Source organism: Gobio gobio (assembly GCF_949357685.1).
Source record: "Gobio gobio genome assembly, chromosome: 17".
Taxonomy (NCBI): Eukaryota; Metazoa; Chordata; class Actinopteri; order Cypriniformes; family Gobionidae; genus Gobio; species Gobio gobio.
In genome coordinates, this window is record NC_137110.1 from 5,456,498 (window position 1) to 5,483,514 (window position 27,017).

At 41.4% G+C, this 27,017-nt stretch overlaps 1 protein-coding gene across 1 annotated transcript in view; it reads right to left on the reverse strand.

The window, feature by feature from the left end:
* angpt4 (angiopoietin 4) overlaps positions 1–15,404 on the reverse strand; it is a 72,434-nt gene extending 57,030 nt beyond the window's left edge. Inside the window, exon 1 of the mRNA XM_079841649.1 lies at positions 14,770–15,404. Within this exon, the coding sequence (XP_079697775.1) occupies positions 14,770–15,072 (303 nt within the window). The 5' untranslated portion in view covers positions 15,073–15,404. The remainder of the gene's footprint in view (positions 1–14,769) is intronic.
* Between the last annotated feature and the right edge of the window lie 11,613 nt (positions 15,405–27,017).

Consider the following 27,017-nt stretch of genomic DNA (forward strand, 5'->3'; position numbering starts at 1 on the left):
AAAAGTTAAAAAGAACAGCATTTATTCAAAATAGAAATATTTTCTAACAATATAAATCTTTACTGTCACTTTTTTAAATCAATTAAACACACATCGTTGCTGAATAAAAGTATTCATTTCTTAAAAATAAAAAAAAATACTGACCCCAAACTTTTGAAAGGTTGTGTATATTGTTACAAAAGATTTCTATTTTAAATAAATGCATCAAAGAATGCTGAAAAAAAGTATCATGGGTTATCAAAAATATTAAGCAATTTCCAACATTGATAATAAATCATCATATTAGACTGATTTCTGCAGGATCATGTGACACTGAAGACTGGAGTAATGATGCTGAAAATACAGCTTTGATCACAGAAATAAATTATATTTTAAAGGATATTAAAATAGAAAACCATTATTTAAAATTGTAATACTATTTCACAATATTACAGTTTTTCTGTATTTTTGATCAAATAAATGCAGGGTTGATGAGCAGAAGAAACTTCTTTCAAAAACATTAAAAATAGTACGGTTTCCAAACTTTTGACCGGTACTAGGAATAGGGGAGAGCCACTGGTCAAATTCAGATGTTTTTAAACATTTAAAATGTATCAGGAGCTTGGGAGGTGGTCGTCGGCTTGGCTTATAATTCGTGACCACAGGAGCATCGACGATTGACATGCGATAGAAAAACATCACCTGTGAGCTTTTACAACTGCAAAAATCAAACCATGTACACCCGGCTTTAAGTGTACAGTTTCTGTACATCTAGTGTTACCAACCGAAACTGCCAAAATAAGGTTGTAAGTTGAGTAGCATGATGCTGAATCTCTAGATGCATGCACAAGAGCAAAGAATGAGAAGTGCTGACTCTCAGGACACTTGTGATGCTAGACAAAGAACATGCTTACTTCAACAATGTTTGCTTTTGTCCCTTATCATTACTGAGACAAACACCAGGATATAAGCATGATTAGGACCTAAGATTATGATATTATAGCACGGTTGTGTAGTTACATGCCATTACAAAGTCAATGAAGTAGAATAAAGCATAGCAAATTCAATGCAATACCACATTTATCAAAGTATGTTGAGGAAATAATTGCTGTATGTTCCTAATTAGCTCTGCACCGTGGTTTTGCCTTCAAGATGTAATAGAATATAATCGATTAAGATGTTTTAGAAGATTAACAGGCCAAAAGATGAATCATAGTTTAAAAATGAGCTTTGTATTTGACAAAGGGCTTGTTTAGCATTTAAAGGCATCTGCGGTGCAAAAGGGAATAGTAAAAGTACTTTCAAGGACGGACAAATGAAATTCTCTCAGCCAAGCCAAGAACACTGTTTTCAATTCTACAAATGCTGTCGTTTGCTTCCATATTTGCACCTAAAAACCTATTAGTTCAAACCACACAAACTTACAAATGCAACACAAAACACATTTAACATAACCTTATTTTATAAGTAGGGGAGACCGGGTATGGTATTTTTTTCTTTAGCACCTAAAACCCTTTTTTTTTTGCTACACGTCTGAAACTTTTAGCCAAAATACCCACATTTGTCTACTACAAATGGCAACAATTTAAATTTCTTACTATATCACTATATCACATACTAAAATCATACTAAAAAACTATATAACAGACTTTGTGAGATGATGACAAATACAACTTGGTCCTTTGTTACAACCAACCCCACTACTGGGGTAGGTTGTAACACATACTTGTAACACATACTGGGGTAGGTTGTAACACATACTGGGGTAAGTTGTAACACATACTGGGGTAAGTTGTAACATACTGGGGTAAGTTGTAACACATACTGGGGTAAGTTGTAACATACTGGGGTAAGTTGTAACATACTGGGGTAAGTTGTAACACATACTGGGGTAAGTTGTAACACATACTGGGGAAGGTTGTAACACATACTGGGGTAAGTTGTAACACATACTGGGGTAAGTTGTAACATACTGGGGTAAGTTGTAACACATACTGGGGTAAGTTGTAACACATACTGGGGAAGGTTGTAACACATACTGGGGTAAGTTGTAACACATACTGGGGTAAGTTGTAACACATACTGGGGAAGGTTGTAACACATACTGGGGTAAGTTGTAACACATACTGGGGTAAGTTGTAACACATACTGGGGTAGGTTGTAACACATACTGGGGTAAGTTGTAACACATACTGGGGTAGGTTGTAACACATACTGGGGTAAGTTGTAACACATACTGGGGAAGGTTGTAACACATACTGGGGAAGGTTGTAACACATACTGGGGTAGGTTGTAACACATACTGGGGTAAGTTGTAACACATACTGGGGTAAGTTGTAGCACATACTGGGGTAGGTTGTAACACATACTGGGGTAAGTTGTAACACATACTGGGGAAGGTTGTAACACATACTGGGGAAGGTTGTAACACATACTGGGGTAAGTTGTAACACATACTGGGGAAGGTTGTAACACATACTGGGGAAGGTTGTAACACATACTGGGGTAAGTTGTAACACATACTGGGGTAAGTTGTAACACATACTGGGGAAGGTTGTAACACATACTGGGGAAGGTTGTAACACATACTGGGGAAGGTTGTAACACATACTGGGGAAGGTTGTAACACATACTGGGGTAAGTTGTAACATACTGGGGTAAGTTGTAACACATACTGGGGTAAGTTGTAACAGGTAGACAAAATGCACAAAAACTAAGGGTACTCCAAGTGATATGCCACAACAACAGTTTTATTTTAAATGAATGGTTGCAACAATAAACCATGTGTGAATATGGGGAGTGTATGTGCATATTGTGTGTGTTTGTGCATGCACACGTGTGCGTTTGTGTGTGCATGTCTGTACGTGCACATTCATATGGGTGTGTGTGTGAGTGAGAGCAAAACATAAAACATAGGCATTCTGTAGAATTATTAAAATCACGAAAATGTTCTTAGTTGTATGTAAAGGGATGGTTGTAACGCTTTCAAAACACGCGTTACAACCCACCCCGCCACTGTCACCCATTGTTTAGCTAGCTATATTAGCATGGTGCTTTGAAATTAGCAGGAGGTTGATACACCATTCTTTACTAGAGACTACAGTTTGACCTGATATAACTCATTATCTACAACGGTAGAAGTACTAAACAAAATATTATCTGGTTATTTTTTTTACCTCAGAATTAGATTTTCTGCTGTAGCTTCAGGAGAGATAGCAACAACACAGACTGGAAAACCTCTATGTGGGATCGTAAAGGAAGCCTGAGGAAACTGAAACTGTCACATGACTCCTGTCTTATCCCTGATTCGTGGAATTGGTAGTGTTACAATTCTCCCCGTGTTACAACTATACCCGGTCTCCCCTACACATTTATCATAGTTGCTAAGAATTTACTTTTTGAAAGTAACAAGTTACATGTCACTTTAAGATTAACATCATACAGCCAAAGTTACTTTTTTTTGTTGAAAAAAATGCTATTTTTCCTGTTTACTTATAGACAAACTGTAGAAGCTCAAAATAAAAAAAGATAATCGTGACCTTAAAGGGGAACTTCAGTGCTGGGAAGATGAATGTGTATTTAAACTGGGTCATTACTGAAATTATTTTTGAATTTGGTGCCTTCTAGACTGAGAAAAGACAGAAAATGTATTTTTGTCTCATGTGGATGAAAGACAACAACTCCCAGAATGCACTTGCTTCGCTGCCCAACGAGGCCACTCCCAAAGCCACGGCTACTGGTTACATCTCTTGCCCACCGCGGCACCGCCCCCAACGTCATTTTGATTTTCATAGTAATATAATCATTTTGTTCAGTTAGAGAATAAACACTACAATTAAAAACTGTCTACAAGTGTCTTTTCAATAACATGTGAGTGAGCCAAAAGAAAGTCACGTCTCAAACGCAACAGGAGTCAGATTTCATTCATCACGCGAAGAGCTGAGGTAAGCGTGGCAGTCATTCTCGACCCGTGTCCAGTCTGGTGCATTTTCAGATCGCATGTGGAAGCTAAACTTTCATAGGAATTAGGGGGGGGAATCTTAAGGCACTTTACGATTCGATCCAATTCCGATTCTGGGAGTAACGATCCGATTCCCAAAACGATTCTTAACATACATTTTTGGTAACTAATTATCCTGCTGTGCAAATACATGAACTTTATATTTTAACCAAAATTGGAGCTAATATGTGTTTTATTGTTAGTTAGAATATCTGTTTGACAGTATTGCCATATTAAAAATACTTTCAATACTTTTATTTTATTAACAGTTAATATATGAAGTTATATTCAAGATTAACAAGCTCTGAATGAAACCTGGTAAGCCATACAATTGCAAAGAACAATCATTAAGAATAATCAGTTCTTAATTTACAAAGTGACAATTTTTCAGTTTATTTAGAACATTTAAAAAAAAAAATTCTTTAAAAGCAAAAAAAAGTTTACTTTGGTTAGAGCCACAAAAAATCTTTAAAACAGGCTAAAGCAGAAGAAAAACAACGTTAGCGCTCGCTGAGAAGCCAAATTCAGTGTGTGCGCATAACATCTCACATGAGAACTTGCCGAGCTGCAACAGTCATGTTAGAGACATTTAACGAATCACTCATCAAAACGAAGTCTTTGTTCAGAATTTTCCATTCGTTTGAAACATTGTGCAGTAGTTCAGCAATATTCGATAAGTCATTCCAAAAATTATGCTACGGATGTTGGTAGGTTTATGTCCCGGCCACCGCATCGGAGACATAGGAGTGTTATTAAGCATTAATGGCAAGGAAAGCGCCTTATAGCCTACTTGAGCACCACTTCGTTATTTTGGCTCAGAATTTCGTTTGTTGGAAATATTAACTTAATTTAGAAATGCTTTTGCATTACACTTGCAAAACACTTTGCATTTAATAGGCAAAATACATTTTTGAAATGGGGAGGCAGCCGCAGCGAGCGCAGACACAGAGCGGCCAGAGAAACGGAGGAGCGACTGCTGTAAGGCGTTTGTGCAAAACTGCGGAAAAACTGCATAAAACGTGCGGGTGTTGAACCCTCTCAAAAGTGTCCCCATGGGTGCGACGCCCCTGAGCAGGTTGTAGTTTGTACATTTTATCTTAAACGAAGCCAATTCACCAGCATACGAACGTTCGCCTATCAACGGGTTTTTCTGTTTGGCCGGTGACCGCACACACACACCGTGGTGAAGTGGCCGTTTGAAATGAACACAGAATCGATTCTGAATTTTTGAGAATCGATTCTGAATCGTTGGATAACCGAATCGCGATGCATCGATGCATCAACCTTTTCTCCCACCCCTAACAGGAATTCATTGAAAAGTTGAAACACTCACTTTTTTCTGCACGGCTCCGTTATGAATGCTGTGGTTGGGTTGATAACATGCGGAACAGCTCCTTCTACTGGCTGTAGTCTTTAGGCTCTGGCAAAAAAAAAATCTTCAGATGATGCAAAATGACGATATTTGCGTCATCGGAGGATTTTTTTCCAGGAATAAAATGCATAATTCTCTCGTCTCAGGGGGATATGAAGGGGGAAAGTACCATAATTTGAATATACTACCGGGTTTCTACTGATACAAAGCCTAATGCTAAATCACTGAAGTAACCCTTTAATGGCTCATAATTCCAACAATTGTTTTATATCTCATAATTGCACGTTTATTTCTTGTAAATGTGACTATATTTTTGACTATAAGTTTTGCATGAGCAAACACCACTCACATTTCTCAAGAAACAGCAAAGCTCTACTTAGTCACTTCAATTAGGGAGCAAAACAACAATGTAAGGTCTCCAATCGTAGCAGCATTTCTGACAGATGAATGTGTTCAGTAGATGGAGAGCATGCAAAGCGGCTGTAAAGTTAAAGTTCAGCGCTATCAGTGAGGCTATTGTCGCTCTGTAGGAGTTCTGGCTCCAGGGGAGATCTCAGAATGTTGACTGATGTCAATGAAAGCAACACAAGCGAGCCCACGTCCAGCTCTTCTCCAAGCCCCGCATCTCTCTTTGCTCTCAAAGACACTTCCCCAAGAATGATAAACACGAGCACAATGTTTGTTTAACAAAGCGAAGCCTTCTGCTGTGATCTGAGCCAAACTCAATATACGAGCATGCAAAAATAGAGACAACATTTATAAGAGACAAGAACACACACATTTAACACATCACTCCCATTGTGAGTATTATCCGAACTCAATGTCTTGCTGTGCCACTGGACTTCTGCAGAGATCCAGAACGTTTAGAGTTCAAAGAGGACATTAAAACACTTGGTCCCACTTTACATTAGGTGTCTTTAACTACTATGTATTTAAATTAATAATTTGAGACAATGCACTTATGTATGTACATGTTTTTACATTGTACTTATATTTAAGAAGGGGTCAAGCACAATAAGTCATGCAAACTAACCCTAACCCAACTGCAACAATGAGCAAGTAAAGATATATTAAGATGGTATTAGGCAAAAAAAGCCTGAAAAGCAGAAATACAGTCACTAGTAATGATTTAATTGTCTATCATGTTTGACCAATAGGTGGCGCTGTGACAGAACTGATGTGGTGTGATCAGAGTGAGGTGACAATGACACGTGCAAAGTTTGGTGTCATTATCGCAATGCATTGCAGAGATACAGCCTCAGATTCATTTTGGCATCATGCCTCAAATTTGTTGACGCGGTATACGAAAATGGTTTCGTCTATCTGCACGAAATCCATAACTTTTTGTCAGCCCAGTCTGAAGATGATACGATTTGATTTTGGTGAAAATCAGACAAACAGTTTAGGAGACGTTTGATAAAGTAGTTTTTTAAAGAAAATAAAAATGGAGGAGAGGAAGTTCGGCAGACTATGGCAAAATGGTATCTATGTTATCTAGGAATCTATTAAGACCAGTTCACTAATTGAATCAAAAGTTATTAGCATTTTTGGCCTGTTGACCATAAGGTGGCGCTGCCCTGAAACTTTTTGAGTACATTCAAGGCATGGTGCGGAAGACACATACCAAGTTTCGTAACAATGTAACAATACGCCAATGCATTGATGAAAAATATAACATTTTGCGACAATATTATAAATGGTTGATGCCCAAAATGGCCGATATGGGAAAATTGGGTATCGTTCGACCCGACATGCTGCACCAAATCTAAATAGATCGGTTTTGTGATTTTTGGCTAAAAATAGCAATTTTTCATATCTCCAGACCACTAGGTGGCAGTGCACCAAAACTGTGGAGGTAACCTCAGATCATGGTTGTCCTAACACACAAAGTCTGTGTCCCAATTTGCGTACTATGTGAGTAGGTGCTACATTTGAATTTGAACGAACGTCACGACCATTAAAGTATGTTCTATATGGTGTGAATGAATGTAGTATGAATGTAATGCGGACGTACTACATCCGCCATGTTGTCATGATCATCACCTCCATTCATAAATAGTCTCCCGTGGCCTCATGGGATAGTAAAGTGTCCATCGGATGCGCACTTCAGAATCTCGCCGGAAGTAGAAGGTCATCCGGGTACTTTTCGCCCACTGTTTTTCGAATACTATGAATTCGGACATACTGTTAGGGTACTGTTTTTCGCATACTATATAGTAGAGAAGTATTCGATTTCGGACGCAGCTCAAGTTTGGTCAGAATACGCTAAAGCGTTGTGGAGATATTGCCTCACGTTCATTTTGCCGCGCACTTTGTCAAATTTGTTTGCACGTTATTCGACAATGGTTTGACCAATCAATAGTCAACATGGTCTGAAAATGATCTGGTTCAATTTTCATGAAAATCGGAGCAACGGCCTAGGAGGAGTTCGAAAAAGTAGGCTTTTCGGAAAATGACGTCAAATGGAAGAAAAACAATATGAACGCCAATGATTACAATAGGTTCCTACACATCTTCGGTGCTTGGCCCCTAATGACACTGTTGAATCGTCCTTTAGCCCTTAACCCACCCATAACACCAAACCTGTCCCTAACATTCCCCATATCCCACCTCAATATCAGTAAGTGTTTTGCAATGCAACATTTTTTTTTTACATAGTACATAGTAGTTAAAGACACCTAATAAAAAGTGTGACCAAATACTTGCAGTTTGAAGGTATTTGGCTTGAGGAATCATTCCTAAATGTCAAAAAGTTCACAGAGGGAACGTACAACTAATCGAAAATGACATTCAATTCGTTCTGGATCAAAAGTTAGGTCACAATCAACGCAACAATCAGATTTGTGAGTCTCCCACAAGGGTAAGACTTTTATTTCGAGCTCTCAGAGAACATTCTTCGCAGGATAATGTGTGTTGAGTGAGCGTTTGATGTGTACGGCTCAGATTCGGCACGTTGATAGCGGGAGTAATCACCAGTCCAGCCCTCGCTCGACTCCCAAGGAAGCCCTGCAACCGCGTTTTACGGGATCATTAAAGACAGTGCCGAGACATTATAAACTCAGCAGGCTTCGTGTTTTCCCATCCTCTCCTCCAGCCATCCTTCACTCTGCCGATCTCTCTCAGTTCTCCACAGAGGAATGATATGCACAATAGGCCAGAGAACCAAAAAAAAACATTAGCCAAGACGCTGGAGGCTTGTTAATGTGATGTTGTATTAGGAGGAACAGCACGTACTAAAACCAATCACATGCTGGGAAGTTTTACGGTTGTTGTCTTCTTTTAGTACTTACTTTCTAACTTTCATTTTCTAAGTGGCTCTTTTGCAAAGTAACAATTGAGCCACCTTTGCTCAAACAGTTTAAAGTACATTTGGCTCTGAATGTTGTTTTTACAGCGTCCTTGGAAAAGAGCATTGATTGCAGAGTGATGAATGCACAGCCTTTAACAAATTGCAGGTCTTGTTTCAATTGTGAGGCCTGCTGACCATTGGCATCGAGTTGTATTGCCAATAATTAGGCAAGCATCATAATTATTATTTCTCAAACTTAGGGTTAGGCATTTGAACAAACCCCTGACGATAAGTATTAAACTTTGGTGTGTACTTGTCCTGCACAATTTGCGCTACAGACATGAATCATACCTCAAATCATGCAGCTTTTTGAAGATTTAAGCATTTGATATACAGACACTAGTGTTCAAAAGTCACAGTATAAACCGTAATATTGTAAAACATTAAAATTTTATATTTTAAAATGTAATTTATTTCTGTGATCAAAGCTGAATTTTCAGCATCATTACTCCAGTCTTCAGTGTCACATGACCAACTTTTTTCACTTCTGAAGTAATTTCTAGTGAGAAATTGCTATTGTAGTAATCAAATATTTGCTTAGTTATCACCAAAGCTGTTTTATTTAGCTGTATATCATTAAAGGGGTGGTTGAGTATGATTTCACTCTTTGAGCATAAACAACATCTGCAAAGTTGCGACCCTCAAAGTTCAAAGCAAAGGGAGATATTTTCCTTTATAGAAATCACTTTTTAAGAACTACAACAAACGGCTGGTAGGGACTACAACAAGCTTATTTACCATTGGTGACATCATTTACCCTCAAATTAGCATAAACCCCGCCCCTGGGAACACGCAACAAAGGGGATGAGGCCATGTTGAGAAGAGGAAGAGTTGTTGTAGCACATTTGAGTCTGCTCAAGCTGTCGCGTCACATCATTTCACATTTATTGCAACACCGTACGTAACACAAATGCAATAGCATGTCATAAAAGCAAGATGACAACATAAGTTATAACCGTAATTAAACTAAACTACACCTGTTCTCTCTTCATGCAGTAGATATTCTCTGGCTCATCTTACAACAGTTCCCACACGAGCGGTTTATAGATTATCATGACAGAATATGCTAATCAATGATCATTAACTCCACACCAGCCATAAATTCATCAACTAACCATTCAGAAACGTTCCTGTCTTGAGGCAACAAGTCCGCTCATCGCCACCTACTGGTATAACGATGTAACATGCAGAAAAGGTCACTGCAAAATCTAAAAACCACTAATGCACAAAACTATAAAGAATAAACAAGTGCATATGATTTTATAAATGGCTGAAATGTTGTTATATGAAGATGTTTTTCCCAGTGTCACATTAACAATTTCTTCTTTTCCTCAGCTCCAACATTTCTTTTTCTATACCAATCAAAGCATCAAGCCAACAAGCTGTGAATTGAAGTTGAGAAGGTTCTTTTCTTGTTATTCTGCATCCAGTGAGGCTCCCACTCAAAGGGGTCTGGGGCTTTGCCATATCTCAAGCTGCTCTAAATGGGACGTACTATCGCTAATCCCTTGGCCTTTGAAGAACTCTTTTCCAGGGAGATCTTTGGTCCACGGCCATTACACAGAAAATAAGCAAAGACTTCAAATGGCTCCTCATGCTTTCCATATACTCCTATAGTCTATACACCGCCCCCTCCCCTTCCCCTTCTCCTTCCTGTTAATGGGAGTCAAATACATGGCATTTCTCCCATTGCTTGTGAATGCAGTTATCAGGTAAAGGGTGAGCAGCAGGAGCAATCTAAGAGAGCATATCCGTTTAGTTTCAGTCATTTGCCTGTAAACTAAACACTCCTCCTCCATAAACATTTTGCCCAATTATACAGCCAAAGCAACACATGTACCAGGCCCTCAAAGGGTTTTAATAAGCTTGCAGAATACCTAACATTCAAGTCAGCACATTGAGGGGCCCGTTTAAATAGACGGTTTACAAAGAGTTTTAAATATTCAGCAACACTTAAGTATGGGGAACAGATATTCACTGTTAACTACGACTTTTGCCTCAATAAACTCCTAATTTACTGCTTATTAATAGTTAGTACAGTGGTGTCAATTCACCAAAAGCCAAGGTATGGCAATTACGTTAAAATGTGTGTGTGGTTCGTCCAAAGATGAATCACATATAGCTTTGATAATAAGTTTCACGATGTAGGAAAACGAACGTTTATTTTAAAATTCAAATGACCACTATAAGCAGTAGAGTAGGGTTTATAATCTATATTTTTGCATTTTAGTACATAAGTATGTAGGAAAAACCCATTAAAAAACAAAACCTTTTCTTTAAATTGCAGATGAAATTACACACAAAATAGCCACATTTCCATTATATATTTGCGCAAAACTTTTGCGATATTTTCTAAATGTCGATAAAAAACTATTGCGAAATGACAACGTTTCCATTAACCAATGTTATGCGACTAAAACTATTTTTTTTCCTATCGCGATAAGTTCATTCCAAAAATTATGCCAGGGATGTCGGTAGGTTTATGTATATCCCAGCCACCGCACTAGCCATTATTTTTAATCGGAGACGTAGGCGTAAATGGCAAGCACCTTACAACTTGTGGGCGTTACGTGTAAGGTGTGTGTGTGTTTCTCCCTCATATCTGCTTCAAGGTCTTCATGATAATGCGGCATTTCTTTGTTTAGAATACAGTATTCCTAGCCTGACGTCGTCATACTAATCAGAATATGAGTCTGATGCTGCTCCATTGGGCAGTGATTATGGGGCGTGTTTCAACGAACCAGGAAAGAAAATGCCTCTGCACTCAATTGGATAGACCTACAACCAATCAGAGCAATGGAGTAAGTGACGTACGTTGAGAACTAATTGTCAACAGAACTCAACTGCACACACACTGGAAGAAGTAGAAGAAGACGAGTGTAAACGATCTTTGCCGGTGTTGTAAAAAGAATTTAAGAACACACGGAGTACTTACCAACACCATCATCATTTTTGAGAGAAATAGTAAAGGTGAATGCATATACGAACAAGTTCTCCGTTTAGTAAACAAATTCAACCCAAGCGCTCTTTGGTGATGTGGATGATTACGTTACTGCTGATCATCTGTCCATTATCGTATAAAGCCCACCATGACAATTTGATTGGTCCGAACTGCTCTGGTTCGAGCATAGTTGCTCCACAACGGATCAAGTCCAGACCCAACTTCCCGACCTCAAATGTTGTGGGCGGGGCTAAGCAGGCTACAGTATTCCTGTAATTACATTGTCTTATATGAGTTTGATAAAGAACTCGGTCTCGTCTCCTGTAAAGAGTTATCGACTTTTATGTACGCCAGGTGACCTGTAAATGCGGAAAAACTGTTTCCACCTTTTTTCAAATGGCTTGTAAAACCACCTCATGTGAGCGTAATCCATAGTTGGGAGTTTTTGTGAAATTGACACATTTCCATTGGCCGTATTTTTGATTCGTAATTTCAATTGGCACAATTTGAAGGGTAATGGAAACACGGCTAGTGAGTAAAAAGTCGATAGCACTTCCCATATAATTCCTGAAGCTGTCAATCAGTTAAGTCCAAACTCATTGAGTTCGGAAACTCTTGTTTTAAACAAATAATCTTTGTTTTTTGTTTTTTTCATCTTTTTTGTCTCGCTTTTTTGTTCTTAATGAGAGGATTTGTGCATCTGAAGAACTTGGTAACTTTTCGGTAAACAAACTCATTCAGCGATTTGAGCGATACAGAGTGGATTCTCCTGACTGCTAACTTCAACATCTCTGATTGGTCATTATTTTCAACAGAAATGCCTGTGATTGGCTACAATACTCAACGCTGCAAAATCACATTATAGACACATTTGCAGCGCTGTTGAACTCACGTCACGAAAACAAACAGATCGCTTTAATTTACTCGCCTTTCTCTTTTATTAAACAATGATGTTACATGTAGTAATATAAATCTGTTAATCCTGCACTAAAAATATACTACCTGACCAGGCAGCCGCCACATCCTGCCATTTTGTAGCGTTTAAGTTTTAGTATTGAGTAGGATTAAGGGATGTAGATATGTGCTTTATAAGTACTAATAAACAGCCAATATAGGAGTAATATGCATGCTAATAAGCAACTAGTTAATAGTTAGAATTGAACCCTAAAATAAAGTGTTACCAAATATTCATATTTACTTGTGTGTACATTTTCTATATTAAAATTTGAGTTATATACAGTGGGTTCAAAACTCTTCTTTTTGCGTAAATACATTTCTCCATTACATATTACATGAAGATGAATTTCCGAAATGACTTTTAATTTGTTCAAAATCCTAAATTTTGTCTGTGTAATGTGGTGACTGACTTTTGGACCTCACTGAGTGTAAATGCATAACTTGGTTATAATTTGTATACTCACATCTTGAAAGAATTACATTTATTGAGTTGATTAAGGTGATTAGGCCTGTTTTTAAGCATTTCATGCTCCTTGTTATTTACCACCAATTGAATTCATAAAGGCACGAATGCAATGAGAACAGCAAGTGTTTATAATTAAATGACTCTTATCACAATCTGACCTCTTCTTAAACAGAGTCAAGGGTCGCGTCTCTTTCCTGTAGAGGTGCAAAGCTGCCTCCCTTTGAGCCGTATTGATTGTCAACTTGGGTGGTGCACTGGACACAGATGCAAAACATTCACACACACGGCAAACTTTCACTCTACATCGCAGCACTTCATCTATTCATTAGCTCAATTAATGTCACCGAGCAAAGTTCCCTTGAAGTGCCAATCAAGACTTGCATTCTTCACATTTGAATGGAGTAATACATCATTCTGCAGTCACTTATGCAGATCAAATGCTTCTCTGGCTTTGTCATCTGGCTCCCGTTTAATTGCCACTCCTCTATTATTAGCGAAACGAGCGTTTCATCTATTTATTCAGATGTGAAAGTTCTTGCAAGCTCACTTTGATGTTTGAAATGGTGCTTAGTCAATGCACTTAGCTGAAATCGCAAATAGAGTTCTGTTAATGGAAATCACACATGACAGCTCCAAAAGCAACGGAGGTCTTGGAATCCGTCAAATGACCGAGCCGCTTTCAACAGGTTGTGCTTTTGGAAACAATGCAGTATTGAGCATTCAACCAGATCTTTCTTTCCGTTCCATTTTGATAAATGTATTAGCATCGCTCTGCTTCTCAGACCAACTCAGCCAACATCTACATCTGGCCATTTGGCCAGCGTCTGCACCCTAACAGTTCACCCATCTGAATATAAATGGGCTACAGGTTTTTACATCTGAAGAAGGGGTGTAAATGCTTGCTCTGTCTTTGATTATGATAATTTGTTAAATGATGCAATGCATCGTGAAATCTGCAACTTGGTCATTATTTCATTATGCTGAAGACATGCCTTTTTAAATGAACTGTACTTTTCAGACAATTTTATTAAGACATTTAACTTTTCATTTTACACAAATTATAGGCGCAGTAATTGTATTTTGGATAAGTAAATGAATGCAGAATTCGTTGCATATTGTTATAGTAATTATAATCAATCATTACATTCTAATGCATTGAATTTTCCTTGTCAGATCGTAATGCATCATGCAGTTTTAGACAGCCTTCACATTCTCCTGATCATAATTATGATGTTCAAGGTCCGAAAAGATTTGCTTCACATTTGTTTTTGGAAGCTTTTTTTGGCACTAGTGCACCGACGGATGTGGATTTGGTGAGAAATTGATGAAATTGATCTTGTATTTTCATGTTCTAGTGCTGCTACAGAGAATGATGGAACTGGGAAGTGTAGTTTTGTTTCACAAGCCTGTTGCGTCATCATTTTCAGGCAAGTTTTTCCACTGTTCTTCATCACCCCAATTGCACTAAACTAAACTGCACCGTCAACATTAACAATTTACACTTTATTATAATGAATGCCAATCGCTTCTGCCGTGATTTTGTAAGCATGCTTCAGACTTGAGGCTTTAAAAAAATGTGTGCAACTCGTAAATACAATCCTTCCCAACATGGCTTGAAGGCAGCATTACACCCCGACTGAAATACTTCCAGGTACAGGACGTAATGACGCCAGTCACCTGCGTCTCATTATGAAGTCATTCTCACCTTCTGCAGCCACTGCGTGTTGTTTTCCATGGCCGTTTCCAGATGCTGCAGCTTCTGAGCAGACCATTCGCTGTCCGCCGGCGGGGAGTCCCGCTGAACCACGCTGGTCTGGTCGGCTCCCTGACAGCTCTCCATCTCCGGAAGGATGAAGGTGTAGCTGCACTGGCCGTGCTGCACGCGGTGAAGCTTTCTCCGCCTCTCGCCTCCTCCGCGTCTCCCCTGACCGTTCCCGTTTCCAGAACTCACCAGGCCAAAGGACGCCAGCAGCAGTGCCAAATGCCAAACGCCTCTGGCAAGCCTCATGGCAGCAAGAGCAAAAGGAAAGGCCACCTGTGGTCAAAAGAAAGCGCCAACTCAGTAGTTCACGCTCTTTTGATGAAGGACAACATGGCTGGATGGAGATGAAGAGGCTGTTTCCTTTGGACTGATGCTGGAGAAGTTCCTGGTTTCCACGAGGTTCCCCTGAAGAACTGGGCACAGCCACTGACCCTTGAGAAACTACAACAGACTCTCACAGAAAGATAAGAAGGCAATGAAAGAATTCAAGGAGAAACGGAGACAGACCGTCTAAATGAGTCTGTGGGCTCTTAACACGAGAGAAAAGTAAACAAAAGAGGAGAACTTTCCTTCCTATCCCAGAGCGGTGTGTGAAATGACCGGAGTGAGAGAGCTCTGTCCTCTTATCTGGGAGCGAGGGAGTGTGTGGAGGAGCGGGGGGAGGCTGAGGGAGGTCTATTAACACACGTTCTGTCTCTCGTCTCCTCCAAAGCATTTTCTCACCCCCAACGGCCTGAAGGATATAGAGAGAATTTAATTCCGGAATTTAAACCGAGGTAGAAAAATAGATGCAGAATTGCAGTAGAATTAAAGAGAAGTGAATTTCAAAGAAACTCATATAACTTTGAATGTTGGCTTGTTTAAATGTTTTGAAAAAAGGTCTTGAAGTTTGAAGCGGACGGACGGACAGACAGACAGACAGATAGATAGATAGGCGGATGGACGGACAGACAGACAGACGGGACGGATGGACGGACAGACAGACAGATTGATAGACGGACGGACGGACGGATAGATGGATGGATAGAGAGGCGGATGGATGGACAGACAGACAGACAGACAGACGGGACGGATGGACGGACGGACAGACGGATAGATGGATGGATTGAGAGGCGGATGGATGGACAGACAGACAGACGGGACGGATGGATGGACGGACGGACGGACAGACAGATTGATAGACGGACGGACGGACGGATAGATGGATGGATAGAGAGGCGGATGGATGGACAGACAGACAGACGGACGGACAGACAGACGGACGGACGGATAGATGGATGGATAGAGAGGCGGATGGATGGACGGACAGACAGACAGATTGATAGACGGACGGACGGACGGATAGATGGATGGATAGAGAGGCGGATGGATGGACAAACAGACAGACAGACGGACGGATAGAGAAGCGGATGGACAGACAGACAGACAGACAGACAGATAGATAGATAGATAGATAGATAGACAGACAGACAGACAGACAGACAGACAGACAGACGGACGGACGGACGGACGGACGGACAGACAGACAGACAGATAAATAGACAGACAGACAGAAAGACGGACGGACGGACGGATAGATGGATGATAGAGAGGCGGATGGACAGACAGACAGATGGACGGACAGACAGACAGACGGACGGATAGATGGATAGAGAGGCAGATGGATGGACAGAGACAGACAGACAGACGGACAGACAGACAGACAGACAGACGGACGGACAGACAGACGGACGGACGGATAGATGGATAGAAAGACGGATGGACAGACAGACAGATAGATAGATAAACAGACAGACAGACGGATGGATGGATTTCCAGAAATGAGATTTGAATAGGATTTCCCTCAGCACAAAAATTGGATTTGGACTGACAGTCTGAACAAGGCTATAGTGTCCACTGGAATTCAATGCATTCTATTTCCTGTCATTCCAATTCCAATTTCAATTCAACTTCCTGTGGGATGAGGCCAGTTAAATCCAAAATCACTCTCATGAATTAAAAGGGAGCCAGTTCTTGGATTCTGAAGATGAGTGATGCACACGTTTAAAAAGGTTCACACACAGGTTCACAGTCTGGCCCACATCTCTGACAGTCAGTTGACCTGCAGTCATTCAGAATAAAATATTATATATATATTAAATATTCTAACATGGGATTCTGAAGCAGAAATGGCAATTTGTCATTTTAAGTGGTTGTGCAAGTACAACTTCATTTTTTGATTACATGAAAATGTTTTGCAAACTTTTTTTAGTCTGCAGATTGATGTTACTTTTCATGAGACTTTTTAATGCACTATGCCCCTTACCCACTTGTTTATTTTTACATAATTCTTATTTTGGTTCAGTTTGTGGTGAGGCTGTGCTCTTGGGGATAGAGGTCAAACCAAGTGACTCTTTGCCCCGACTGAAATCATTCTCATGGGAAACACACGAGAGAGAGGGCCAATGCCAGAACGCTCCTCACAATTACTGAAACTTAAGGGCTCTTTTCTGAAGGTGAAACTTTACACGTAGCTATTCACCTTTCCTTTGGGAATACCACAGCCGGGTTGATCTGATGTTTGTTTTCACACATTGCGCATAGCTCTCCTCCACTCAAGGATAGCTGTGTTTTATTGAGCCTCCAGCTCAGTTTTATGTGAGGTGCTTGGCAAGATTGACACGGCTCTTTTATGGTACGGATCAGGGTCCTTGAGCCATTTCCAGCGTAATCCTGACCTTTGGTAATTGCCATGGATTGACTACAATTGAATGTCCTACGGATGTTATGTGTAATGAAAGTAAACTGGGCAGTGACATATTATTTGCATCTAAAACTATTATGAAGAACATTTTTAAAAAATAGTTTTATAATTTTATGCATGCAGTTTTTATGAGATCATGCTTAATTGAGAGACTAATTAAGTGTACTTGGTGTACTTAAGTCATTTATTTGTTACACTGCAGGAATATCGGTGAACTGGAAAAAGGTTGTCGGGTTATTCTCAGGAAACATGCCAAAAAGCTTTGTAAAATACATTTTCTTAAAGGGATAGTTCACCCAAAAATGAAAATTAGCCCATGATTATACTCTCCCTCAAGTCATCCTAGGTGTAAATGACATTCTTCTTTCAGACGAATAAAATAAAATCTGAGTTATATTAAAAATGTCCTGGCTCTTCCAAGCTTTATAATGGCAGTGAATTGTTGGGTCATTTTTGAAATCATTAAAAGTGCATCTATCCATCATATAACTCCTCCACACGCCACTGCTCCGGGGGGTAATAAAGGCCTTCTGAAGCGAAGTGGTACGTTTGTGTAAGAAAGTATACACATTTAAAACTTTATAGACTAAAATAATTAGCTTCCGGCGGTCAGCGGTGCGGTGCGCAAGTCGATTTACACAGACCTGCAAACTCAGAGTAAAAGAGGTGACAGAGTCGCGGGGGGTGGGATTTTTTTTTTATTTTAATATGCAAATGACACATTTCTGAGCGTGACTTAAAGAGAATAACACATTTAATATTTTAAAAATGATTTTATTTACAACACGGAAATGCATGACACAAAAAAATAAAAGACTGACAGTAGGGGTGTAACGGTACACTAAACTGACGGTTCGGTACGTACCTCGGTTTTGAAATCACGGTTCGGTACGAGTTCGGTACAGCAGTTTTACAAAATTGATTTTTATTTATTTTTTATATTTAACAGGGGTTTACTGAAGAAGAAAAAAAGTGTCTGTCCTTGAATGAATTAAATTATATCTAAAAGTTTATTGAAGATATTTCTGTAAATTATATAGGGAGCCCTTACTTGCACATTAATATTAAAAGGTTAACAACAGAGCCCAAACTATTAGCCTAAATTCAGTTGCTATTTATTTTTAGGTATAATAATCAACACTCAAATAACACATTGTATGCAAACATGTCAACTTCACATAGGGCAGTTTTTGCATTAACTTCTAAATCTAAGTATAAAATAGTTTTTTTCTCCAATTCGTTGTTGAAATATCTATCATTGTCTATCATTTTCATGACAGGTTTATTTAACATGCATGAAATAATCAAGACATCACTAACAGGTTAAGTAGAATATAATGAATATATAGGCTAATATATATATATATACATATATATATATATATATATATATATATATATATATATATATATATATATATATATATAGACTAATATAATGAATATATAGGCTAATATAGGTCATATATTTAGTGAAAGAGTTTATTTCTCTTGTGAATAAAATTCTGTGGACACTGAAGGACTGCCTGAGGTAAATGTGGTGCTAACGTTTCGTGACATTGTTTAGTTTACAAGCAGTTATATTGACGTCTTTCCACTGTTGAAACACTGATATAGCGATTACACCACATATGATACATGACAGTAAATTGTAATGTATCCTCAACATACCTTCAGATGGTCATTCATGTTTATTCTTTAGTAAGAGATGATCGATCGCCTTCACAGATGATCTGTGACCAGTCACGCCATATAGAGCGTCAAAACGGCATTTATCATTTGAATTTTGTGATAAAAATGGACTGAATACTTAATATGTTCGTGTGGGAACTGGGATTGAAGTGTGTTCCGCGCTTAAAACAAGCCGACTGTGAACTGTTAAAGATTGCACTCGGAAACCGTTCGGTAACGTTACACGCGTGCACCGAACCAACATCTCCCCCCCCCAAGGGAGAGTAAATCATGGGCTAATTTTCATTTTTGGGTGAACTAACCCTTTAAAGCTCTTATTCATGCAAATGCTTTTAAAACCATTCAAGCGCAACAAAAGAGAACGCACTGTCTGTGAAAGTCCAGTCTATGTGACATACACACGACACACAGAAAGACGCGCGGCAGAATCAAGTTCTCTTTCATGCTTGAACGAACAATAACACACAGAATTATGAAGCGGTCAGCTGTCAAATCGTTCCAATCACTACAATTCTCCTATTAGACCAGAGATATACATGTGGCATTACTGCTTGGGAAGTATGCTCAAACTGCTCGCAACCCTCCCTTCCGCCTATAAATATTCTGCCTATAATATTTCAAACCTGTATGAGTTTATATCTACAAAAGAAGATATTTTGAAGAATGTTTGTAACCAAGCAGAGAGAGCAACTATTGACTACCATAGTATTTTTTACCCTACTATGGTAGTAAATAGTTGCTCTATCTGCTTGGTTACAAACATTCTTCAAAATATCTTCTTTTGTGTTCAGCAGAACAAAGAAACTCATACAGGTTTGAAACAACTTGAGGGTGAGTAAATTTGAATTTTCATTTTTGGGTGAGCTCTCCCTTTAAATAACGTCTTAAATTAACTTGAGAGAAAATGAGATGCGTGTGACGACGTCAGATCCGCGTCATGTTCGGCAGCGTCAGATCTTATAAACCAATCTAAACAAATCTAATAAACCAGTCGCTGTCATTCTGTCATTAATGTTCATCAAACAACAAAGGGAACAGAGAAAATTATAGCTTTAATAAGGATTCATCTATATTTAACTATTTATGCAGTGCAGACTGTTTGATAACTTTATAAATTTTCTGTATATGTCCTACCTGTTAGACAAGTAGGAAGGCCACAGGTAAATATGACAGTTATTATAATGAGTTTATGTGAAGATTGTTTTAAGTTCACTTAAATTAAAAGATTTTTTAAAATAAATGTTAAAATTGATAGCTTTCAATTATACTGTAATGTTGAATGTCTATCATTAATGTTTAATGTATTTCATAGAGACATCAGTATCAGTATTAGTATCAGTGATACTGGCCTTCATTCATAAAAATATGTCTTTTAGTTGATTCTACATTAATTTGGAGAGTAACTGTGAAATGATTACAATATAAAAATATTAAAAACTTAAAATATTTAGTAAAAACTTACTAAAAACTAAATGGGGTTTCAGTGTCATATAAGAAAGTTTGAACTATGTGGTCAAAAAACAAAAACAAAACATAGATTCAAATATACATATAGACACTGAAAGCATGATATTTTTTATTTCTATAAAATAGAATGCAAATTGCAAATGCAAAATTGGCCAGTATGCTAATGAAAAACAAACATTTAAAATAAGGGTACGTTTACACGACAACAATGTACTAAAAATGGAGGTTTTCCTTTTTCACAAATAACAACATTGTCAAAACTGTCCCATTCACAGATCCACGAAAACGATTAAAGACACTGTATTATTCATGCCAGGCCAGTAGTTGGTGATGTCACTTAGGCCACATCCACACAAAACTTTCCCTATCCAATCTTTTTTTCCCCTCGTCTCAAGAAATATCTGCATACACACGAAACTGACTCAAAACGATGTAGTATACATGCCAGGCCAGTATGTGGCGCTGTAATTCTGCCACAGAGATACACTAAAAACGGAGAAGAAGAGTTGTGGCTAGAAAGGGTACAGCAATGCTAGGAAGAGAGGCAAAATCTCATGATAAAATAACAATAAATAAATGTCTACTTACCAGATTGTGTTTTATTAACTCCTACACTTACCCCAACCCTAAATCTACCCTTACAATAATGCAAATACAGTAATTAAATGACACAATATTGATGTGCGCATGCCCAGTGGCCTGTAGCTGTATCCCTTCTAGTTTTTACCGTGGGACGTAGTGTGATGACATCACCGTTCCACAAAATATACGGATTGGCTGTACACAAGAAAACATAAGGGTTTCGGTTTCAGATTTATCCACTCTAGGACCGGTTTTAGGCTCCTAAAACGTCTGATCCATCTGGACGAAACGGCGATACGATATAAAATGTTTACATATACAGCTAAACGCATCTCCCTGTGGACGGGGCCTTAAGTCTATAGACTGAACTATGTAATACCATAGAGCGTAAAAAAATATGGACGACAGATTTGGGACCAAGTCTGCGCAGTAGTGATCTCGGGACTGGAGTTGCGCAGTAGAGAGCAGGAAGTAGAGGCGCGATTATCAAAAGCCCGCCCACACTCTCACAGATGCAGAATAATTCGTATGTTGGTGTGAAATAAACAGTTATAGAAATGTAGAAATTAAAGCTAAAGCTCCGATCTCCTCCCAAAAATCAAGAAAAAAGTCAGTTAGTGAAATTATTGCGATAAATTAGTCGATAGATTAATCGATAAATTAGTCGATAGATTAATCAATATAAAAATAGTCGTTAATGGCAGACCTAATCTCAGCTGTCAAACATGACGTCACCCCCCCCCCCCTTTTTATAGCATCAAATTACTAACTAAAACTAAACTTATTTAAAAAACTAAAATCATCGTAATAAAAACTGCCTACAATGACAGAAACCAACTTTAGGAAACAATTATTTGAAGTGTATTTTGATTGTTTAGTTTGTCTCGCGTCCATTGTAATACATTTTGTATTACAATGTAATATAATTTGTTTTCACAAATTCAAATTTTTGTAGTTTACACTGTATCATTTTTAAAACCTTGCACTTTGAAACCTGTTTTCAAAAGTTTGCGTTTTCAGTCTCTCAAAACGCAATCGTGTAAATGAACGTTTTTTAGTTGAAAACAGTGTTGTGTAAATGGCTCCTAAATCTTCTGCCTAAATCTTTGGCCCCTAAATCTTCTGCCTTTCACACTAAACTGTCAATAATCAAATAATGTGATGAAGTTCAGTATCCTGTTGATAATATCACTAGTTAGTCAGCACACAAATGGCACCTGAGAATGACCTGATAAGTGATTACAAATGATGCAAATTATATTTTCCCTTACACTTTCAAACGACTTTAACCTAAGATCTTGATGTTGAACAAAAGTTCATGCCGCCCACTTACCCTTCAATCAGGAAACGTCACATAATACAAATACAACAGCCGTGTCTGTGAGCATTGGTTTGGCTGCCGGCCTGATTCGGTCAGGGCCGCTGGGTTTGCAAGGGCTAGACTGGATTTAGTTACCTAATGTAGAATTTTTTGTTTAACAACAACAGAAAGTGCCTAATTCAGACCAGAAATGACCTGGGGAGAGAAAAACAGCTCCCTGTCAGAAATCATCTGCCCTGAAAATTCACTCAAGGTCATCTTTCTGGACAGTTCCAGTGTTGTCCTTTTACGGAGCCCCTGTCATCCCTCAAACCGTAGGATTTAATTGCATTAATTGTGTTAATGGCCTGCGATTGTGCAGAGCGGTTATATAAGGCGTAAATTAATCAAAGAAACCTGATTTTGTAGAAATAAAACTAATATGGTGATTAGACACCCAGAAAATATATTCATCAAGTCAATTAAAAAGGTTGAAGTACAGGTCAAGATTGTGATGAAATGTCACAAAAGCAATTTGTCAGACAATGATCGAGCCCTGTGATTGGTTGGCGGCTCTGCTCACTGAAGGACCTCTTGCCCTGCATTGTTCAGATGATGATGTAAGCCGTTCTGCCATTTTTATTGCCGTTTCTTCCATCAAGTTCCTTTTAAAAGATGGACTTTACATTTGGCATTTCAAATATTGATTATTGAGTACATTTAATAGTCAATAAATTCCCCATGTGATGTGTTTGCTTGTGGAAATGTATGATTAAAAACGTCTCGGTTACGTATGGTAACCCTCGTTCCCTGAAGGAGGGAACTGAGACGTACGTCGGACGTACCGACGAATTGGGATCACTTCTGGGAGCCCCTATCAGCTTCGAGCTATCTAGAACCGGCCAATGAACAATTGGCGTGCGAGATTTGCATCTCGCGCTCCGCCCCGCGGGTATAAACAGGAAGCGAGAGCGAATGCACGCTGTTTTTCACTGAGGAGCCAAACGTAGTGGCTCAACCTGCAGTGATGGTACAGCAACTGTGGCGACGGGACGTACGTCTCCGTTCCCTCCTTCAGGGAACGAGGGTTACCATACGTAACCGAGACGTTCCCATTCAGCCGGTCACGTTCGACGTACGTCGGACGTACCGACGAATTGGGATCCCTTATGGAAAACGCCATAGTTACTACCACTTCCAGCGCCCAGCGATGAGCCCTTCAGACCCCGATCTGATGCGGGCGGGAATTCACGCAGGGAGAGTCAAAGCTGCTGTTCCGCAAGACCCATTCAGCTGACTGTATTGGATAACGCTGGGAAAGCGTGCCTGTGAAGGCAGCTGCGGAAGCCACATAAGGCCCAGAGGGAGTTAACATGTGGAGAATACACGTATGGGCTGACCGTGGGCAGCACAACATACGGAAGTCCCAGGGGTGGCCCCGGCCAATTAGTGGAGGGGGAACAACACGTACCTGGAACGGCAGAGGACACTCTGCCGAGGGAAAGACACGGGCTCGCCGTAGGGAGCCGTACCGTGGAAGAATACACATATGGGACCGCCGAAGGGGTCACTACATACGGAACCCAGCCTAACACAAGTTCCACCAATGCATACGAGTGTTAGACCTGGCGTCGAACGCTCCGCCACGTCCGACTGCCGCGGGTTGCGGAGGACTCAACAGGGTTCGCCGTTCCGGGGAACTCGACTGGAGCAGAATAAGCGCACGCATCCGTCTACCATAGGGGAGGGAATGGCGCAGCAAGCCGACACTAGAACGGTCACTTCGGTGTTACTGACTATGGGAAGTGAGCACACAGGAAGATACCGGCTCTACACGGAGGCTATAGAATCTAGCGAACGTGTTAGGTGTCGCCCAGCCCGCAGCTCTACAAATATCTATCAGCGAGGCGCCACGAGCCAGCGCCCAGGAAGAGGCAACACCCCTAGTGGAGTGGGCTCTTAACCCGAGCGGGCAGGGCACGTCTTGGGACTGATAAGCCAAGACGATGGCATCCACTATCCAGTGGGCCATCCTCTGCTTGGAGACAGCCTTTCCCTTCTGCTGTCCTCCGTAACAGACGAAGAGCTGCTCTGAGGACCTGAAGCTTTGCATTCTGTCCACGTAAGTCCGGAGAGCATGGACGGGACAGAGAAAAGCTAGGGCTGGGTCTGCCTCCTCCGAAGGCAGCGCTTGCAGGCTCACCACTTGGTCCCGGAAGGGAGTAGTGGGAACCTTGGGCACGTATCCAGGCCGGGGTCTCATGATCACATGAGAGTTACCGGGCCCAAATTCCAGGCACGATTCGTCGACCGAAAATGCCTGCAGGTCCCCTACCCTCTTGATGGAGGCCAACGCAATCAGGAGTATAGTCTTTAGCGACAGGATTTTCAACTCAGCTGACTGCAGAGGCTCAAAGGGTTCTCTCTGTAGTGCAGTAAGCACCAGAGCTAAGTCCCAAGAGGGTACAGAGGGAGGATGAGGCGGATTTAATCTCCTCGCTCCCCTAAGGAACCTGACGATCAGATCGTGCTTACCTAGAGATTTTCCATCTACTAGCTCATGATTAGCGGCGATAGCGGCAACATAGACTTTGAGGGTGGAGGGAGACAGCCTTCACTCCAACCCATCTTGTAGAAAGGTAAGCACACATGCGATCGTACATCTTCGGGGGTCTTCTCGGCGAGAAGAGCACCAATCGACGAACAGGTTCCACTTCAACGCATAGAGGCGCCTCGTAGAGGGGGCTCTAGCGGAAGTGATGGTGTCAATTACCGTTTGTGGCAGGTCACCTAGAACCTCCGCGTCCCGTCCAGGGACCAGACATGGAGTTTCCATGGAGACATGGAGTTTCAGACATGGAGGTCTGGACGCGGGTGCCATAGGGTGCCCCGTCTCTGAGTCAGGAGGTCCTGTCTCAGAGGAATGGGCCAGGGAGGTGCTGTCGCAAGGAGCACTAGTTCCGGGAACCAGGTCCGGTTGGGCCAATACGGAGCAACCAACAGGACCTGCTCCTTGTCCTCCCTGACTTTGCACAGTGTCTGCGCAAGAAGGCTCACTGGGGGAAACGCATACTTGCGTTCTTCCCGGGGCCAGCTGTGGGCCAGGGCATCCGACCCGAGGTTCCCCTGGGTCAAGGAATAAAACCACTGACAGTGGGTCGTCTCTGGGGAGGCAAACAGGTCTACCTGTGCGGCCCCGAAACGACTCCAGATTAGCTGGACCGCCTGGGGATGGAGTCGCCATTCTCCCGGAAGTACCTGCTGACGTGACAGCTCGTCGGCCGCACGATTGAGCAGGCCCGGAATGTGAACAGCACGAAGCGACCTCAGATGCTTCTGACTCCATAAGAGGAGAAGGCGGGCGAGTTGCGACATGCGACGGGAGCGTAGACCACCTTGTTTGTTGATGTACGCTACGGCCGCAGTGTTGTCCGTCCGGACCAGAACGTGCTTGCCTCTGAGCAGCTTGTGTGCGTCCCGACAGCCGGCGTCCCCTGCTGGCGAAGGGAGAGGTACTTGAGGGTGGCGAGGCATGGAAGCGTCGACCACCGCCAAGCGCGCTCTCTTGGCACCCAGAGATATTGGAAACTGCTCTTTTATTGAAGTTTTGGGTGCCGCTGGCACTGGGGCCAGCGGCGGAACAGAAAAACAAAAGATTCTCCCCCGGCCCTCCTCCGGGGGAGGGAGTGGTGCTGCAGCCATCTCCCTCAGAGCAGTTTCCTCCATCTCTGGGCGGCCCGTCTCAGGGTCGCTTGCGACGGCGCTTGCCACCTGGCTTGGCAGCGGCCTGAGCGGGCTGGACGTCCTTCCCACGGCCGGCCCCACGCCGACGGCCGGTGTTAGGCTGCTGCGGGGCTTTGGCGGGGGCGGAGGCGGGTGGACGTCCTCGGCGACGAGTAGCCGGAGGCGCTGCCGCCGGCGGCGGTGTAGGGGCAGCAGCGGGCCGCCGGGGCAGGATGTGCTTGATCGCCTCCGTCTGCTTCTGGGCGGCCGAGAACTGCTGGGCAAAGCTCTCGACCGCGTCGCCGAATAACCCAGCTGACGAGATGGGGGAGTCCAGGAACCGATATTTATCGGTCTCCCTCATATCAGCCAGGTTAAGCCAGAGAAGCCGCTCCTGGACCACAAGTGTGGACATCGCCTGACCAATGGCACGGGCAGTGACTTTCGTCGCCCGGAGGGCGAGGTCCGTCGCCGTCCGGAGCTCCCGGAGGAGCTCTGGGTCAGGCCTACCCTCGTGCATGTCAAGGAGCGCCTGGGCCTGGTGGACCTGAAGCAGCGCCATGCCATGCAAGGCGGACGCAGCCTGTCCGCAGGCCTTGTAAGCCTTCCCGGTCAGACCAGAAGAGAACTTACAGGCCCGGGACGGGAGACGTGGGTCACCGCGCCAGTTAGAGGCGGTCGCCG